Source organism: Natator depressus, chromosome 20, assembly GCF_965152275.1.
Source record: "Natator depressus isolate rNatDep1 chromosome 20, rNatDep2.hap1, whole genome shotgun sequence".
In the NCBI taxonomy this organism is placed as follows: domain Eukaryota; kingdom Metazoa; phylum Chordata; order Testudines; family Cheloniidae; genus Natator; species Natator depressus.
The window spans coordinates 2,170,405-2,188,527 of NC_134253.1; the positions used below are offsets into that span (position 1 = coordinate 2,170,405).

Sequence of the window (18,123 nt, forward strand, 5' to 3'; positions counted from 1 at the left end):
GGCCTCCTGCTGGCTAGCATGGATCGCTGTGAAGCGAACACAATGACTCTTCCGTGCTGTGGAGTCTCAGCAGCATGAATAGAATCATGAACTACATTCCCGTAATCCCCCTGATCTTGGTAACGCCAGGCCAGTGCACCCAGCGTCAGCTGGTGGATGGATTCTACAGCTGTGTGGCAGATGGTATCATTAATACTGACTTGGGTGGGGGTGTAAAACCCCAAAGTTTCTGCTGCGCCCAGTATCTTGCAGTGATATGCCCCTCAAGAGCTCCTGGCCTCTCGGAGCTGTTGGTTTATTCTTCCCCCATCACCAGCCGTGCAAATTCTCTGGTTTGCACTTTAATCTCCAGTCTGTCCAGTTGAGCTAATCTTGTCTTGGGCCACGTTCAGTTTAAGCAAGCTGGAGGGCTCCGGGGGCGGGGGGTCACCGCACTGATTTCTGCTGCTCCCTCTGCTAAGAGGGACCCACCAAGGGTTTTATTCTCTGGGCTCCAGCCCGCTCCTGTGTTGTGCAAGCTGCAGAGCTCCACGCTATGTGCAGGGAAACTGGGCTCGCTTTGTCTGTTACACTTCAGTCCCAAGTGACTAGCAAGGATCACTTCAGAATGGGGGGGTCATAAAATAGTCCCAGAGCAGGGGTGTCCCCTCTTTGTCTGTAGGAGGGGGTGGGGTGGTGAACGTGCTGAGCAGCAAACCTAGGGAGCTCCAGGAGGGACATGGGGCTGGGAGTTGGTATTAGAGAAGATGAGGCCGTGCAAAGGCAGAGGACCTGCCTTCCTGGTCCTGGGAATGGCAGCTGTGCTGTGTACTTCCCCTTCCCTGTACCCCTGTCCAGCTCAGCATGTGTGGATCCGCTCCCTTGCCTTTCTAGCATGGGCTGGAACTTGGGTGAGGTGGGGAGGGCGGATGATGCAAGGAGAGTCGTCTCCTCCCTCTGGGACACTGGCGAGGGCTCGGCTCCTCCCCATGGAAGGGGAACACACTGGTTACCTGGAGCTGCCTGTCAGTTTCCCCCTACAGGTTCTCCTGGCATCAAAGCACAGTCCAGTCTGCCTCCTCTCCGGGCACTGAGGGAGAGGGGTATCACTGCTCCCAGGGAGGGTCTTTCGCGCCTCACACCCACACCTGCCCCAGCTGGTTACGTTGGCAGGTCACAGGCCCCCAGCCTGGCTGCACACACTCCCTGTCTGTGTAATGTCACAAACTCCGCTCCACCGCTGAGGGCCCCTTGGAAATACAAGCTCTCACGTGCGAAGTAGCCGCGTGTTTTATTTTGGCTGTAAATAATGCTTGGTTCTGTTGGGCTGTATGGGAAGCCCCCGGGGTAGTCCTGGAACAGCTGATCCCAGGGCATCAGAGCAGCACCCCCGTAGCTTTGTTAATGATAGAGCCGCTCGTAGCGGGAACCTCCTGTTACAGGGGTTGCCTGTTCGGACAGTCTTCCCTGGGGCTTAATGTACTGTAGCAGGTTCCAAACCGGACAGCAAAACGGTCCTGGTGCCCTGCCCAGCTACAGGGGGAAACCAGGGAACGGATTCTCTTGCCTCTGGCTCCGAGCTGCCCTGGGTCACCCGTGGGTGTGTTGTGACCTGCCGAGGATCCTTGACGCACTGTTACTGTGGGCGCTAGCTGGCGGCTTTCCTTCGGTGCCTTGGAGGCTGACGGGGCCAGAGGCTTAACTTTGCCTCTTGTGGGAGTCTCCCAGAGCAGGGGCAAAGGGAATCTTGCACATCCCCCTGCACCTGTTCTCTGGATAAACTGCCCCCGGTGCTGTCAGTCCTGGCCCCGTCTGCCGGCTCAGTCGAATGCTGAGAATCGGCCGGCCCCTCCGCCCGGCTGCTGCACTGGCTGCCCCGGGGAGAGCCTGCGAGGGAGCTCGTGCCTTGCTCAGGGTTCCCAGGCTGAGATGAGGATGCCCCCCTGTGTGTTTATTGGGGGGAGGGTGCAGAGGGGTGGCTTTGAAGGGGGATCTCTCCAAGGGGGAGAGGTGATGCCCTCCCCCAGCACTAGCCAAACTGGAGCCCCAGCATCTTGCAGGAAGCAGGCTCCTGTCCTCCTCTTGTTTCGTATTGTCTAGTCAAGCGGAGTTGAAGCAGCGAACAACTAGGCAGGGGAAGCACCAGGCCCAGCCCAGGCCGGGTGGGCGATCGATTAGGGAGTGGCTGGGAGGCTGAGCTAGCCTTCACCATCACCCCTTGCTGAGCTGGGCTGTGCGCGGGGGGCCAGGAGACCTTCGGGAGGGCTGAAGCGTGGCATGGCCTCGTGGGTATTCGGTTCTTTTCTCCTCCAGTCCCTGCAGTGACATGACACGTAACTTCCCCCTGCCACTAACACAAGGGCGTTGTTGGAGATTTCAGGCTGCACTTCTAACGTACGTGGGGGGCTTTGTCCTTGCTGGAAAGACTCTTTCTGCTCGGTGGAAAGACTCTGCTTACCTGTCCGACAACCCGCGCTCTTCGTGCAGCATCCACCCTGCTGGCAAAGCTGGAATGCACAGAGCCTGTGTCCAGAGTCCTCTACGTTCACCAGTGTCCATAACCCTCTTACAGGAGTGTGTGTTTTCTGGCTAAATCCCTGGACCAAATTGGGACACTGCAGCTTTTGAAACCCCCCGTCCCGCCCCCCTAATCCCGCTTGCCTTTTTTTTTTTTTTCTGATCAGTTGTCTTTGCTTTGAGAGAGCTCCTACATCGCATTTAAAATAACAATCATGGTAACAGAATTTAACGGCTGATTTACCAATGTATTTAATGTCAGAAAAAAATCCGTGTATTAAATGAAGCTGCTGTTTTATTGTGTCTGGAGCTAGCTGGGGGGGTATGGAGGGTTGGCTTCTCCATCACGGAGAGAACCCGCTCTCCTCCTGGCTCCTGTGGGGTCAGATCAGGGGAGCAAAGGAATTGTTTCTGAACCCGCAGCCAGCCGGCCAGTAGACTTGTGAAAATCTACTGCCTCTCAGCCCCATCCACGGACCCCAGGGACCAAAGGGGGGGAACAGCTGAGATTTTAACTCACCTGTGCTGGGCCTCCCCTTCACGCCCGCAGGGTCTGTGCTCGTGACCAACCATTGAGGCAAACCGGAATGATCCTGGGTACCCCGAAGGCCTGTGCGCCCAGCTTCCCCCAGCCCAGGCCAGGCTCTGATCCTGGGGTACTGAGCACAGCGGGGTGCAGATCCCCTACGGCTCTTGCAGAGCTGCTCTCGCTCCCAGCCCTCTCAGGAGCAGGGTGCCTGGAGCATAAGGCCGTAGTTGGGGGCTTAGGCTTGTCCTTTGCCTGGCTGGTCAGCAGAGGGTGCAGTTGAGCAGCCTGTAAGCCAAAGCTCATGACTGGCAGGGCCTGGCCTGGCACCGGCTTAGGGGTGTCACCGGATTTATCAAGGTGCCTGTTGGAGGGGGTTGAGTGTCACATGCCCCCCTCCCCCCCCCCGCTCCCAAACAGGGCCAGCCTGAGCCCAGCTCCCCAGCACCCACCTGCACTTGCTTTGATGTGAATTCCTGGGCTGGGGCAGACTCCCACCATGCCCAGCGAGCACAGGTGGGTTGCCCCCCTCTGGGGGGTGATAGACCAGGGGTTTGAGTCAGGCCACCTGATGCCCCCACTGAGGGGGTGTGACTGGCAGGAAACCACCTCTAGCCTGCAGCCAGGTCGGGCTACGGATGTGCTTCTCGGGAGCTGAGAGACGCAAGTTGAAGGCCCAAGTGGATGGGACTGGGTGTCTGTCTGATGGGCACCAGCTGCTTCCGGCTCCAGGTGGTCAAGGGGCCTGAGCAGCCTCTTTCCTCGGCTCTAGCAGTCTCTGTTCCTAACGCCTCTTCCCTGAGGGTGACCAGCAGGAGCCGGGAGTGTGAATGCACGGCACAGCGGGGCTGCCTCTCTGCCCCCGCCTGCTAAGAGCTGGGCTGATGTCACCATCCACAGGTGCAGAGTTAAATCAACAAGTGACAGGAGGGGTCAGGTTGGGTCCTAGGCAAAGGCGAGGGAGTGATTTCTCTGCGGCTGGGGCGAGTCCAGGTCGGAAGCGGGGGGGAAGTCCTGTGTGTCCATGGGCTGGCCTGAGGCTGGTTCAGCCCAGTTCCTACGGGGCGTGATTGGTACCAAGTGGCTTCCTGCCTGGCAGCCTTAGCACTGGCCTTAAGGGCTCGTGTCATAAATATACAGCTAAGGGTAGCATACAATTCCTCCTTACCTGCAAGGGGTTCAGAAGCTCAAATAACCTGGTTGGCACCTGACCAAAGGAACCAATGCGGACAAAAGATACTTTCAAATCTGCATCAGAGGGGAGCCATGTTAGCCCGGATCTGGAAAAGCGGCCAAGAGTCCTGTAAGAAGAACAGGAGGACTTGCGGCACCTTAGAGACTAACCCATTTATTTGAGCATAAGCTTTCGTGAGCATCTGATGAAGTGAGCTTATGCCCAACAAATAAATGGGTTAGTCTCTAAGGTGCCGTAAGTCCTCCTGTTCTTTTTACGGATACAGACTAACACGGCTGCTCCTCGGAGACACGAGTCCTGTGGCACCTTAGAGACGAACAGGCGTATTGGAGCATGAGCTTTGGTCGGCTGCATGGGGGCGGGGAGAGGCTTTGGTTTGGGTTCTGTGTTTCTGTGTGTGTTCGCTCTTGGGATTAAGCGGGACTGGACATCAGTCCATGTCCTCCAAACCCTTCTGAGCCAGTCTCTCCTATTACAGAAATTGTAAGTACAGCCAGGCAAGGGAGATTAGTTTATCTTTGTTTTCACAGCTTGTGAATTTTCCCTTTGCTGGAGGGAGGTTTATCCCTGTTTTGTTGTAACTTTGAAGCTAAGGCTTGGGGGGGGGTTCCTCTGTGTTTTGTGCATCTTTTGTTACCCTGTAAAGTTCTCTTCCAACCTGACTTTACAGAGGGGATTTTTACCTTTTTCTTTTCTTTTTTTTTTTTTTTTTTTTTGTTTTTAAATAAAATTCTTCTTTTAAGAATGGATTGATTTTTTTTTCTTTTTTCTTTTCAGTGTCCAAAGATCCAGGGGTTTGGGTCTGTGTTCACTTTGTAACCAATTGGTTAGGATATTATTCTCCAGCCTCCCCAGGAAAGGGGGTGAAGGGGCTTGGGGGGATATTTTGGGGGAACAGGAACTCCAAGTGGTCCTTTCCTTGAGTCTTTGTCTAAATCACTTGGTGGTGGCAGCGTACTGTTCAAGGGCAAGGTGGAATTTGTGCCTTGGGAAAGTTTTTCATCTAAGCGGGTAAAAATAAGCTTAGGGGGTCTTGCAGGTGGGTCCCCACATCTGTACCCCAGAGTGGGGAAGGAACCCTGACAGCTCGTCCTGGGCAGGGGCTGAGATGCACTGTGGGGCAAGCCCCTGGCACTACCTGAGGGCAGAGCGCCTCTCCCCTGTTCATCATGAACACTTCTGCCTGGCTGGTTCTCCTGAGGCTGATGCCAGGAGGGAGGGGCTGGTTCCAGGCCAAGTGTTTGCGGTCCCAGGGTGGGGAGGGGGCAGGGGGAGGTGCAATGGCTTTGTGCGCGCTCCCCAGCGTGGTAATGAGCATAGGCCCCGGTCTGCCCCCTCAGAAGGGGCTGAGGTGTGGTACACTTGGCATTTGACAAACTGGGCAAGGTGGCACCTTGCTGCTCTTCTCTTCCTGCGTGTGCCAGGGGCGGGGGAGTTTGGAGAACAGGGGGGAGGTGGGAAATAGAATCTGCTCCTTCCCAGCTCTCAGCCGCGCTGGTCCGCAGTGATAAACGTTATCTCGGGCAGTGTGCGCTGGCCGAGGCTGGGCCCTGCCTAGATCTTGGGCAGGGCGAGGGACCTGCAGAAGGCTAGTTCTGCTCAATGGCTTGTTGCTGGCCCTATGCAGCTACCTGCTTCCCCCCACTTCCCCCCACTTCCCCATGGATTAAGACTTTCCTCTGGCTGCAGAAGCCATTCAATAGGGAGGGGCTGAGCTGCCTGGGTGTGTGGGCCGGGGGGGAGGTTCCCAGGGCACGAGCTGGCTGGTTGTAGGGTAGCTGCACCCCTCCACACACATACGGCTGGGTCTGAGAGGGGGAATTGCTGCCCCTTGCCAGCTGCCGAGTGGGTTCCTGGGTGTGAATTGGGCTGGCAGGGGTATGGCCCTGGGAGAGATGGCTGATGGAGTCTTGCACTGAAAGGTCATGGGTTCAAAGTCAGCTGCTGGGGGTGCTTGCCAGAATTTGCTCGTGTTTCGTATCTGAGTGGGTCTGTCTCTGGTTTCCAGGGGTTGTGTCTACGCAGCAAAATGTGTCCCTACAACTGGCACTAACGAGCACCCTTCCCCTCCCCACACCCCACCTCTGCTAAGGCTGCAGAGGGCCACAGACCTAGCTCCCTCCAGTGCCACCCCTCACCTTGGCTTGCTCTGGAGCGAATTCAGGATCGCGGGACGGAGTCTCGCTTACTCTGGTTTTGCGCTTGGGGCCGGGGGACAAGGGTAGATTTTTGCCACCTTTGCACTTCTGGTCTGGAGCTGTACGGGGACTGGGCTGGTTCCCAGTGGAAGTTAGAGCAGTCTCAGGGCTGCTCTAACATACCGAGCTGGGACATGCAGAACAGCTATAGGGTGGAGCCCACTCTTCCTCCCTTGGTCTGCCGCTTAGCAGCCAGGGCTACTGTAGAGCCTTTCTACAAGCTGTATGCCTGTGACCGAACCCCCCCGCCCCCCTCAGGGGCAGGGGCTGTGAGTTCCTTGGGGCTGTTGGAGTGGTGTCCCAGGACCTTAGCCCAGGGCAAACTCCTGCATTCAATTCACAGTCACGAGCAGCCCCCGGGGCTGGGAGCGGTGGGCAGATTAGGCTGTAGGTTAAGGTAAGTGGCTGTGTATTTCGTGGTGGAAAGATGGTACCCCCAGTACTTTGGCCTCCGCTCCCTCCTGTAGCCATGAGCCCCGGGCTGCGGCCAGGGGCGAGGAACCGTGTGTAATTTATGGCACTGCCCCAGCCCAGGGTTGGGAGCCAGAGCTGCACCCTGGTCCTAGCGGGGCCGGGCCAGGCCTTACCCCATAAATCGCTGTACCTGGCGGCTGGGTTTTGCCCTGGTGCCCCAATGAGCTGTGGGGAGGGGTCCCGGGTGAGTTTGCAGGTGCCCTGACAAGCCCCCCTGCACCCCCAAATCCCACCCTCCCTCACTGCAGCCACGTCACCCCCGGGCGCCGGGGATCAGGGCACCTGGCCCCAGGGCTGGAGCCCGCCCTCGCCTCCTGCGTGGGAACCAGCAGGCACGTGCTGCTCCTGGGGCAGGCCCCGCCCCCCGCCGGTCCCCCCCCCACGGCTGCCTCCCCTTCTGCTCCCCCAGCGGCTGCGCGCGGCCTCTGGCCCTTTAAATCGCCGCTTCTCCGCCCCAGGGGGTGGGGTTCGGCTCCATCCCTGACGTCACTCCCCGAGGACACGCCCTTCCCCGGCCTTAAAGGCGCAGGCTCAGGGCAGGAGGCTGGTTACGGGGCGCGGTGACGTTTCTTCTCCGCGCGCCGTGGTCATAGGTGGGTGGCGGGGGTGCGCTGGGGGCGCGTGGAGGGTTCTGGAGGGGGCTGCCCTGGGGGCTGTGGGGTGCATGGAGGGTTGCCCTGGGGGCAGGGCGCTCTGTGGGGTGCATGGAGGGTTGCAGTGGGGGGTGCCCTGTGGAGTGTATGGAGGGTTGCAGTGGGGGGTGCCCTGGGGGCAGTGGGGTGTATGGAGCGTTGCATTGGGGGCAGGGTGCTCTGTGGGGGGGTTGTCCTGGGGGCAGGGCGCTCTGTGGGGTGCATGGAGGGTTGTAGTGTGGGGTGCCATGGGGGCTGTAGGGTGCATGGAGGATTGCAATGGGGGCAGGGCACTCTGTGGGGTGCGTGGGAGGTTGCCCTGGGGGGCAGGGCGCTCTGTGGGGGGGACTGGCTGGGGGCGGTGTTCTGGGACTCCATGGTGCTCTGGCTGTACATTGCTCCTTGCCCGCTGGGCGCTAAGGAGCATTTGGGGGCAGAGTCCGCACATTGTTCCCCTCTCCCACCTGGCAGGGTCTGGATAGGGATTTACACCCCATGTTGGGCCTCCCCTTCTTTCTCCATGTGCAGTGCCCAGTTGTATGGGGAGCCTGGTCCCCAAGTGTTTGGGGGGGCTGCAGGAGGTGGCAGAAACACCCCCCAGCTGGCTGATGGGGGTAGGTGTGTTTGTGGGGATGGTTCCGGGAGGGGGTGACTGTGTGTCGCCTGGGGCAGATGGAGTAAGAAGTTCTTTCTGGGCTGATCTGGTCCAAATTCCTCCGTGCTCCTGTTCCCTCCTCCCCCAGCCTGGGGCAGCCTGGCCCCCACGTCCTGGGAACTGATTTGCATTTGGTGACTCTTTAGCAGTTATTTTCCCTGCGAGCCAAGCTTGCTCTGACTCTGGCCGACCCAAGCACCTGGCTGCAGCCCGGTTTCTCTTTCATCCAGTTCGTAGATCCGATGCAAAGAAATCTCCCTCTCAGTGATTAGATCCCAATGGGCCGGGGCGGCTGCATCCAGGAGTTTGGGCAGGTTCCTAACTCAGCTGGATCCCGTGGTGCCGGATGCCCAGAACTGGGTGTTGACGTGTCCACCTGCCTCATCCCCATCCCGACAAAGATCCTGTGCGTTCACCCCCTGGGAGCTGTTTGAACACGAGGTTAGGGGCTGGGGGGGTTTAAATCCAGACACGCAGTTGGTCTGGGCTGTGCTGTGGCCCCTACCCTGAGGGTTTAGAATGGAAGGAAGAGATCCTGCTGGGGAATCCCTCCGGGAAAACGAGGCCTGAACGCTCCAGGGAAACACGGCCTGAGAGGCTGGCGCTGGCAGGGCCGAAGCCAGGAACTCTGCCAAGCTGGAGAAGGGCTCGGCTGCCCATTCCAGCCGCTGGCTCAATGTCCCGCCTTCCTGAATGGCGGTTCGGCTTTGTGGACAGCTTCTCCGGTGGGGGCGGGAGGATCGGCCAAGCCAGCCGCGTCCTGCCCCGATCCCTTTGCTGACTGATCTGGGAACTGTGGCTCAGACATGGCTCCTGGCGGCTGGTCTCCGGTTTGAGCTGGGACCCCCCAGCGGAGGTGTGCTCATTGCTGTGGGATCTGGGATACCTGCCCTGGGAGGAGGAAGCTGCTGCGTGTGTCGTCCCCCTCGTCCCCCGTCCACCCCCAAAACTGTTCCTGCCTTGCTTGATTGGGCGTCTCGGGGGTTCGTGGGTTGCAGGCGAGGTCATTTATCTCTTGTTCTTTCGCTCCCTGCACAGGTCCGGCAGAGATGCTGCTGCTCAGACCCATCATGAGAGGACCCTGGGGCCTCCAGAGAACGCCTAGGTATGAGAGGCATTACAGCTCCCCTGCTGCTCCAACCCTGGGCCCCCCAACACCGCTCCGCTGGTGAACCTTGATCCTGCCCTGCAGCCCCCTGCTAGCCCAGTTCCCTGCCTCCCACAGCTCTGCCGGTGCCCCTCACTCCCCAGCCCCCTGCTATTCCAGCTCTGGGCTCCCCCCCAGCCCTGCCAGGCCCCTCCCTCCGCAACCACAGCCCCCTGCTAGCCCAGCCCTGGGCTCCCCTGCAGCTCCGCTGGTGAACCTCAGTCCTGACCTGCAGCCCCTAGGATCACAAAGGGAAAAGCAGGGGAGGGAACTGGAGTGAATTTCCTTTGGGATTCTCTTTAGGGCAGCTGCCGCTTTGACACCTTGCCAAGATTTTGCAAAATCACCCAGGGGCTTTAATCAGATCTGGGTTCTAATCTAATCTCTGCGGTCCCCCTGCAGACAGTTCTCAGCCCCAGGGGAGCCCGAGCCAGAGAGCAGGAGTGTTTAGCTGGTATGGCTCTGTGGCTGGTAATTTTGTCAGACCTGTGCGGGAGGAACACTGGGTTAATGTTCCACCGGGTTCTGGACTGGGAAGGAGTCCATGGACCAGCTGCCGAAAGCGGCTCTCAAAGGAACAGCTCACGCCAGAGGGAGCCTGGTGGCTGGAGGCTGAAATGCAGCCACCTCTGGGGTGGCAAGCGGCAGCTGCTTAACAGCCGCACAGCAATGGTCGCCTAGCAAAGGAGGGGAACAGGACTCCCGGGTCTGGCAGGTATTATTTTAGAGAGGCAGAATGTAATTAGCTGGGTTGGAAGTGGGCCAGAAACGTGGGGAAGGGGGAGAGCACCCCTTGCTGAGCCCCACCCTGCTCCCCTCAGCACAGCACCCCCTAGTGCCACAGTGGGGTCAGCCCTGTACAGAGAGCACCCCCTGCTGCACAGCCGGTAGGTTTGGGATAGTTGGCAAGCAAGCAGGATCAGTGATGGGCTTGCACCCTGGGTGTCCTGTAGATCCCAGGGAGGTTGCTGAGGGATTTTTGCCCTCACTGAAGTCCTGGTTTCTCCCCCAGATTGGCAGCTGTGGCCTGGGGGTCCCACCCCCAAGTCTGCGCTGCCTGGACCCCCTCCCGCGCTTATGACACCTGGAGAGCTGGCAACGGCAGCCAGAGACAGAAGGTCATGGCCGTGGGGGCTCTGCTGGGCCTGGGCGCTGGCCTGGCCTATGGAGATCACCGCAGGCAGGTGAGGAAGGAGCTGGGACCAGCGTCATGGGGTCGGTGGCTCCCCGGAGCCTCCGTGGAGTGGGAGGGGCCTGTGCTGGGGGGAGGCGCGGAAGCAGCAGGTGGGGAGGCAGTGGGTACTGGTGCTCAGCTCTCTGCCTCAGGGCACAAAGGTGGGGAAGGAGGCATGGTCTAGTGGTTAGAGTGGGAGGGCTGGGAACCAAGACTCCTGGGTTCTCTCCCGAGCTCTGGGAGGGGTGTGGGATCTAGTGGTTAGAGTTGGGAGCCAGAACTCCTGGGTTCTGTCTCTGGCTTTGGGAGGGGCGTGGGATCCAGTAGTTAGAGCTGGGAGCCAGGACTCCTGGGTTCTGTCTCTGGGAGGGGCGTGGGATCCAGTGGTTAGAGCTGGGAGCCAGGACTCCTAGTTCCACTCCCAGTTCTGCCCCTGATGTGCTGCGTAGCCTGCGGTGCGTCCCTTCCCCCTTTGAGTCCCATTCCCCCGAGGCGGGTGAGGGGCCGGGCCCTCAGAGGCCTGTGGTGGATGTTGGCGGCCGCACTCGTGAGCCCATCTCTCCGCAGGCATCAGAGGCCGAGCCGAACGCTGTGGCCGCGCCCGGGGCGCCGTACCCCGTGTTCACCCGCCAGGAGGTGGGGCGGCACCGCAGCCTGGCCGAACGGGTCTGGGTGACCTACGGAAGCGAGGTCTTTGACATCACCGACTTCGTGGAGCTGCACCCGGGGGGCAAGAGCAAGATCCTGCTGGCAGCGGGGGGCGCCCTGGAGCCGTTCTGGGCCATGTACGCCGTGCACGGCCAGGAGCACGTGCTGGAGATCCTGCGGGGCTACAAGGTGGGGGAGCTGAGCCCCGAGGAGCCGAGCCAGCCCGCCCAGGGGGACCCCTACTCCGGGGACCCCCCTCGGCACCCTGCCCTCAAAGTCAACAGCCTCAAGCCCTTCAACGCGGAGCCGCCGGCTGAGCTGCTGACCGAGAACTACCTGACGCCTAACCAGCTCTTCTTCAAGCGCAACCACCTGCCAGTGCCGGCCGTGGACCCCGCCCGCTATCGGCTGGAGGTGGAGGGGCTGGGGGGCCGGGTGCTGGTGTTCTCGCTGCCGGAGCTCAAGCGCCAGTTTCCCAAGCACGAGGTGACGGTCACCCTGCAGTGCGCCGGGAACCGCCGCTCAGAGATGAGCCGCGTCCGGCAGGTGAAGGGGCTGGAGTGGGGCGTGGCGGCCATCAGCACGGCCCGCTGGGGCGGCGTCCGGCTCCGGGACGTCCTGGCGCACGCCGGTTACACGGAGGAGGACGAGGAGGCCGGGGAGCGTCACGTCTGCTTCGAGGGCCTGGATAAGGACCTGAGCGGGGCGGCCTACGGCGCCTCCATCCCCTACCGTACGGCCATGGGCCGCGGGGCCGAGGTGCTGCTGGCCTACGAGATGAACGGCGAGGAGCTGCCGCAGGACCATGGCTACCCGCTGCGGGTGGTGGTGCCGGGCGTGGTGGGCGCCCGCAACGTCAAGTGGCTGGGCCGGGTCTCTGTGAGCCGGGAGGAGAGCCCGAGCCACTGGCAGCAGAATGACTACAAGGGGTTCTCGCCCGCCGTGGACTGGGACACGGTGGATTTCACCACGGCCCCTGCCATCCAGGAGCTGCCCGTCCAGTCGGCCATCACGGACCCCGCGCCAGGCGCCACCGTCCCACCCAGGGAGCTGACGGTCAAGGGCTACGCCTGGAGCGGGGGCGGGCGCGGCGTGGTCCGCGTGGACGTCTCGCTGGATGGCGGCCGGACGTGGCACGTGGCCGAGCTGATGGGCGAGGAGCAGCGGCCAGGCCAGGCCTGGGCGTGGCGCCTGTGGCGGCTCACAGCCCCCGTCCCCCCCGACCGCACGGAGCTGGACATCGTCTGCAAGGCCGTGGACACCAGCTACAACGTGCAGCCCGACACGGTGGAGCCCATCTGGAACCTGCGGGGAGTGCTGAGCAACGCCTGGCACCACGTCCGCGTCACCGTGGCTGCGGATTAACGGGGGGGAGAAGTACAGGGGAGACGTGCAGGCCCCCCCCCCCCCCAGCGCCCTCTCTCTCCGGATGGGTAGAGATGGGTGGCCGAGTCAGGGAGGGAGTCCCCGAAACGGATCCACCCAGCCCCAGGGGGAGCTTGGAGAGGCCAATCCAGGGGCAGCTCTCCCCTGCCCCCCCCCCCGCCTCTCCAGGGCTCCCTTCCCGGGGGCCTGGCCTAGGAATGATCCTCTCTCTGGAGGGGTCTGATGGGCAGGCAGAGCTGAGCAGTGACCCTCAGGGAGGAGGCAGGGGGGACAGAGTGGGCTAGGAAGCCAGGGGCTGCGGCCCTTTGTGAGATGAGTTTGGTGGGTCTCAGCCTAGTTCCCACAAGGACAGGGGAGTGGGTCCTTGGCACTGAAATACCATTCCAGCTGGCCCCACGCAGCCCCTCTGCTGGCAGCCCCGACGGGGAGCCCCGGCCTGGACCGGGCTGCGGGGATGGTGGTTATCCCTGGAGGCAGGTGGCCCCCGGAGCAGGCTGCGGCAGGCTGGCAGGGGTAGGGGGAGAAAGCTGTTCCAGGCCTGGGCCAGGACGGCAGCGCCCAGTTCTCCCGCTAGTGCTGTTATTCCTGCCCACATCCCCCCATTAACCCAGCGTAAAATCCACCCCCCCCTCCTTTCCCCGCTGGCCACCGTCCCCTTCTCCCCACCTGCCCTTAGTGCTCTGGGCCCCCTCCGCGCCAGTCTGTCCCTTCTGGTTCAGAGCCTCTTCATCCTCTGCCCCCTGGCGCTGCCCCAGCATGGCCCAGCGCCCTCCTGCCATGTCGCTGGCCTGTTCGCCGACCTATCCACGTCGTCTCAGCCTGGGCCCTTCCTCGTCGCTGGGCTCCCCCCGCAGCGCGGGGCGAACACCTCGGCTCTTCCTGTCCCATCCCTGGCGCTGTTACAGGCCATGCCAAAGTGTGATGGCTCGACAGCCATGGGAAGTGTCAGATGCAGGCGGCCATAAAGATTGTGCTGGGTTATGGACTCGTCTTGTTAATTTACAGGCCAGCTGGCTGCCCACCAAGGCTTTCCAGGGTTAACCATTGCCTGGGGTCGGGCTGAGGTTAAAACTCCGGGGGTGGAAGTCCGGGGCGCCTGCTCTGTGTTCTCCTCGCAGCAGGAGCTGAGCATGAGTCTGACGAGCTCATGTCCTGGGCCGGGGAATGATCCAATTTCTAAACGGATCAAACCACCACAGCCAATCTGCCCAGTCTGGCTCTGCTGGTGCCATCTGCCTCAGGGGCTGGGATCGAGAGGCGGGTGAGGGGACTTTCCTCTGATCCCCCACTAGGAAGATGCTACATAAATGTCCCCCTGTGCTGTGGTCAGTGGCTCCCTCGGCTGGTCAGTCTGCAGATATGTTAAAAGCCATAAGCTGTATGCTGGCCGGGAATTCTCCACCAGGATGTGTGGCTTCCTCAAAGTGAAACTTTTCCCCAGGAAAATTTCAGGTTTTTTTCTGTTGAGAAAATGTTTAAATAAAATCTTTACTCTGAGGCGGACCTGACTGTGACCCGTCTGGTTTGTCGAGCTCTACTGAAATGGTTCGTTGCAGGTTAGTTCCGCATTAATCCCACCCACGTGAGCACTGCCTCCTGGGGGTTGTGATTTTGGTGACTCGTCCCCCATTCTCTGTGGCCCAGCTGCCTCAGAACTACTAACCAGGGTATGTGACCGATCGCTGAAGTCAGCCTCTGGACCAGACGCCTGGAGGGGAGCTAATGTGATGCGGATCTTTTTAAAAAGGCTCCAGCAGTGATCCTGGCAATTACAGGCTGGTAAGTCGAACATCAGTACCTGGCAAATTGGTTGAAACTATCGTAAAGAACAGAATGACCAGAGAGCAAGATGAACGCGGTTTGGTAAAGGGAAATCATGCCTCACCAATCTACTAGAATTCTTTGAGGGGGTCAACAAATGTGTTGATCCAGCGTACTTGAACTTTCAGAAGGCCTTTGCCAAAGTCCCTCACTACTGGGTCTTAAGCAAAGTAAGGAGTCACAGGATAAGAGGGAAGGTCCTCTCGCAGGTCAGAAACAGGTTAAACAATAGGAAACAAAGGGTAGGAATAAATGGTCAGTTTTGACAGTTATCATCATCGTGTTCTTATTACTCCTCTGGTGTTTAGGGCAGCGACGAACCTCCTCCGCTCCTGTCTGCTTCTGGCAAGTCTCTCAATGGTTCCCCAGCTCTGCCCCAGGTTTTCAACTCGGCTTCCACAGCTCTTCGCCAGGTTGTTTTCGGGCGGCCTTGTTTTCACTTGCCTTCAGGTGTCCGTCTCATTGCTACTCTGGGGATGGAATCACGTGACCGATCCATTTCCAACGCCTCCTGGCAGTGATGGGGCTCAGATCCTCTTGGCTGCACAGTGTCAATAGATCTTGGTGTGAGATTGTTCTAGGCCAAAAGATACAGAGGATTTTTCTGAGGCCGGTTGTGTGGAATGAAGACAGTGTCCGACTTTCTCATTCCCAGCTTTCTGCACTATAGAGTAGTGTTGACAGTACGCAGCTCTGATAAATCTTGAGTTTGGTTTTGTTGTTGTATTTTGATAATTTCCAGACTGTATTTAAGCTCCTGAAGGTGTTCCTGGCTTTATTGAATTTTGTTCCGGATGTCCTGGCTTGTTCCACCGTCCGGGCTGATGGTGCTGCCCAAGTATGTGAATATTTCTACATTGGTGAGAACATGACCCTCGATCTGCACTGGGGATCGTGAGGCAATATTAAAGGTCATGATCTCTCTCTTATTGTGGTTGATTTTCAGTCCAATTTGCTGGCTGAATGCGTTGAGTCGAGTTGTTTTTTCTTGTATATGGTGTTGGGTATGTGATAGGAGAGCGAGATCATCTGCGAAGTCCAGGTCTTCAAGGGATGAGAACAGTGTCCATTTAATGCCTCTTGGCATGACTTCTGCTGTACACCGCCTCACCCAGTCGATGGCAATGCTGAATGGGATTGCAGACATAACACACCCGGACGTACTCCTGTTTCGACTTCAAAACTGAGCTCACTGTGAGCAACACTGCATGTAAAATTGGAATAGAGGCTTCTGATGACGTTGATTATAGGGAGAGGAATTCCATGCGCCCGCAGACTGCGCCAGAGGCTAGCCCTGTGAAGGCTGTCAAAAGCCTTCTCAAAGTCTGTGAAATGTATTGTGACAGGTGTCGGTTGGTCCTCCAAGCCCCTAAGGGCGATGGAGAACTATGGTCTCCGTGGCAGGCCTCAGCCCCACCTCCCGGGCGTTGGGGAATTAGCGGGGAGGTGTGCCGGCGGGAGTCAGGGGCGCGCCCCTCAGGCCGGGGGGGGCGCTGGCGGGAGTCAGGGGCGCGCCCCTCAGGCCGGGGGGGGCGCTGGCGGGAGTCAGGGGCGCGCCCCTCAGGCCGGGGGGGGCGCCGGCGGGAGTCAGGGGCGCGCCAGCCGGAGTCAGGGGCGCGCCCCTCAGGCCGGGGAGCGCCGGGGTAGGGGAATGCAGGCCCCCCCAACTCCACTGCGTTCCAGCCCAGGGCCCTGACAGTGGCGGGAGGCGAAAGTCCTGCCGCTGGGTCAGCGGGGCTGTCCGCGCCCGCTGACCAAACACACCCACCCCATGGTGCAGTTCAGCCCCTGGGCTACTTCCTACCCGGTCTCTCAGGCGGGGCGCTCCGGTCCCTCCATCTCCTCCGGGTATCCCGCTGCGGGCCACCCCTGCTCCCCCTCGGTCTCGGACTCACGCCGGCCCGGGCTGCCGTCAGGCCCCTCCAGGTCCTCTGGGTATTCAGCGGCCGGCAGCCCTGGTTGCCACAGGCCTTCCTCCTGGTCAGGCTCCTCCTTGCCCAGGGCTTCGCCTGGGTCAGCAGCAGGATCGCGAGGGAGCAGCCAGCAGCCTGTGTCTCCCTCCCTCCCTGGTGCTCTCCTCGCTGGGCAGAGGGCCCCACCCTTTGTACTTCCCGTCCCAGCCTTCCCCTTCCGGGGACTGGCGGGAGCTTGGCCTGGCCCCACCCACTCAGGCTGAGAGGGTGGCTCTTTACCCTCTGGTTCGGAGGGGAGCCACCCGGGCTCCCTACAGTATGTTGAGTTGCCGTTGCCATGCTAAGCACCGTTCTGCTCTGTTTCATAGAGCGAAGCTCTGGTCTGTGCAGCCACGCCGTTTCCGAATCCCAGCCTGCTCTTTTCTGAGAACGCCATCAACTGCCTCTGATATACGCTGGGCTATGATCTTACACAATACTTTGCTTGGCACAGAGAGAAGTGTGATACCACACCAGTTATTACAATCGCCGAGAGTTCCTTTCTTTGGTATCTTCACTATAACCCCATCGGTCCACTCATCTGGCACCTTTTCCCTTTCCCAGACTGATGGAAATAGAGGGGCCAGGATAGATGCTGCTAATTCAGGATTTACCTTGAACAATTCTGCCTTCAAGTTATCCATGCCAGGAGCTTTCCCATTTCTTAAGGATTTGATGGTGTGAATGATCTCTTCGTTAGTGGGGTGTCGTCTGTGTTGATATCAAGATCTTCTTCTGCCTCCTGGATGTTTGCTTCCTCTTTCGGTGGCTCCCTGTTCAGCAATTCTTTGAATTGCTCCGTCCAGCACATTTCTTGTTCTTTTTCGGTTGTCAGTAGGTGTCCTTGTTTGTTCCTGATGAGTGTTTGTTGGTGTCTGCCGTTTACCACCGATAAGCTGCGTGATTTTGTAGACGGTTCCTTGTTCACCACGAGCAGCTGCATCCTCTGCTTGTGTTGCCAGGTCATCAATATCCTGCCGTTTGTCCGCTCTCACAAGGCGTTTGACCTTCCAGTGGGCCTTGCTGTACGGCTCGTGGTATTTGTCCTTTAGCTTCAAGGATTTTTTGTCTAAAACTTTTCTTCAGGGCTCGTCTGGTTTCTATGGCGTTCCACATGCTGGGTGTAATCCACTCTTCCGCCTGTAGCCTAGACAGGCTTCACTGCTCTGTTTATAAATTGTTGTTACTTTGTCCCACTTGTTGATCTCCTCATCTGCATTCCCCTTCTCTTCATCAAGGTCTGCAAGTGCTTGAAACCTGTTCTTTAACTGCAGAGCGAAGGCTTTCTGTATTTCAGGGGACTTTGGCTTGTCGACATCATAACGTCTATGGCCCTTGTTTGGTGGCCCCACACGTCTCACTTTTAGCTTGATGGAGGCTGTCACAAGGTGGTGGTTGCTGCCAACATCTGCCCCCCTTCCACATCTGTCAGTGAGTGTCGTCATTGACCATATCATGATCAATGGCAAATCTGGTTCTTATCTCTGCCATCTGGAGAACACCATGTCAGCTTGTGAAGTTCACGATGTTGAAATAGGGTTCCGCCGCTGACTAGGTCATTCATATTCCAGAAATCAACAAGCCTCCCTCTGTTTTCATTCATAGCGCCACACCCATGTCTTCCCATTGCTCTGTCATTGTTTGTGTTGTCCTTACCGACCTTGGCATTCACGTTTCCCATGACGATAGTTAGGTCGTGGCGTGGTACTCTCTCTAACTCCGCCTGGAGTGTAAGGTAGAATTTATCCTTTACTTCTTCATCACAGTCATTTGTTGGAGTCTAGCACCGAATCAGGGTGATATTACTATGCTTCCCTTT

At 59.1% G+C, this 18,123-nt stretch overlaps 1 protein-coding gene across 3 annotated transcripts; it reads left to right on the forward strand.

Moving 5' to 3' along the window:
- Window positions 1-7,379: 7,379 nt before the first annotated feature.
- On the forward strand, window positions 7,380-12,563 carry SUOX (sulfite oxidase). Of its 3 annotated transcripts, none has more exons than XM_074935234.1 (5): window positions 7,380-7,482; window positions 8,407-8,617; window positions 9,215-9,281; window positions 10,336-10,507; window positions 11,065-12,563. In XM_074935234.1, the coding sequence occupies exons 3-5, from the start codon at window positions 9,226-9,228 to the stop codon at window positions 12,508-12,510; spliced, it is 1,674 nt and encodes a 557-aa protein (XP_074791335.1). In that variant the 5' UTR covers window positions 7,380-7,482; window positions 8,407-8,617; window positions 9,215-9,225; the 3' UTR covers window positions 12,511-12,563. The 3 variants fall into 3 exon arrangements, with proteins under 3 accessions (XP_074791335.1, XP_074791337.1, XP_074791334.1); XM_074935236.1 differs by having other exon boundaries at window positions 8,407-8,582; XM_074935233.1 differs by lacking the exon at window positions 8,407-8,617 and having other exon boundaries at window positions 7,392-7,482.
- The last annotated feature ends 5,560 nt before the right edge of the window (window positions 12,564-18,123 follow it).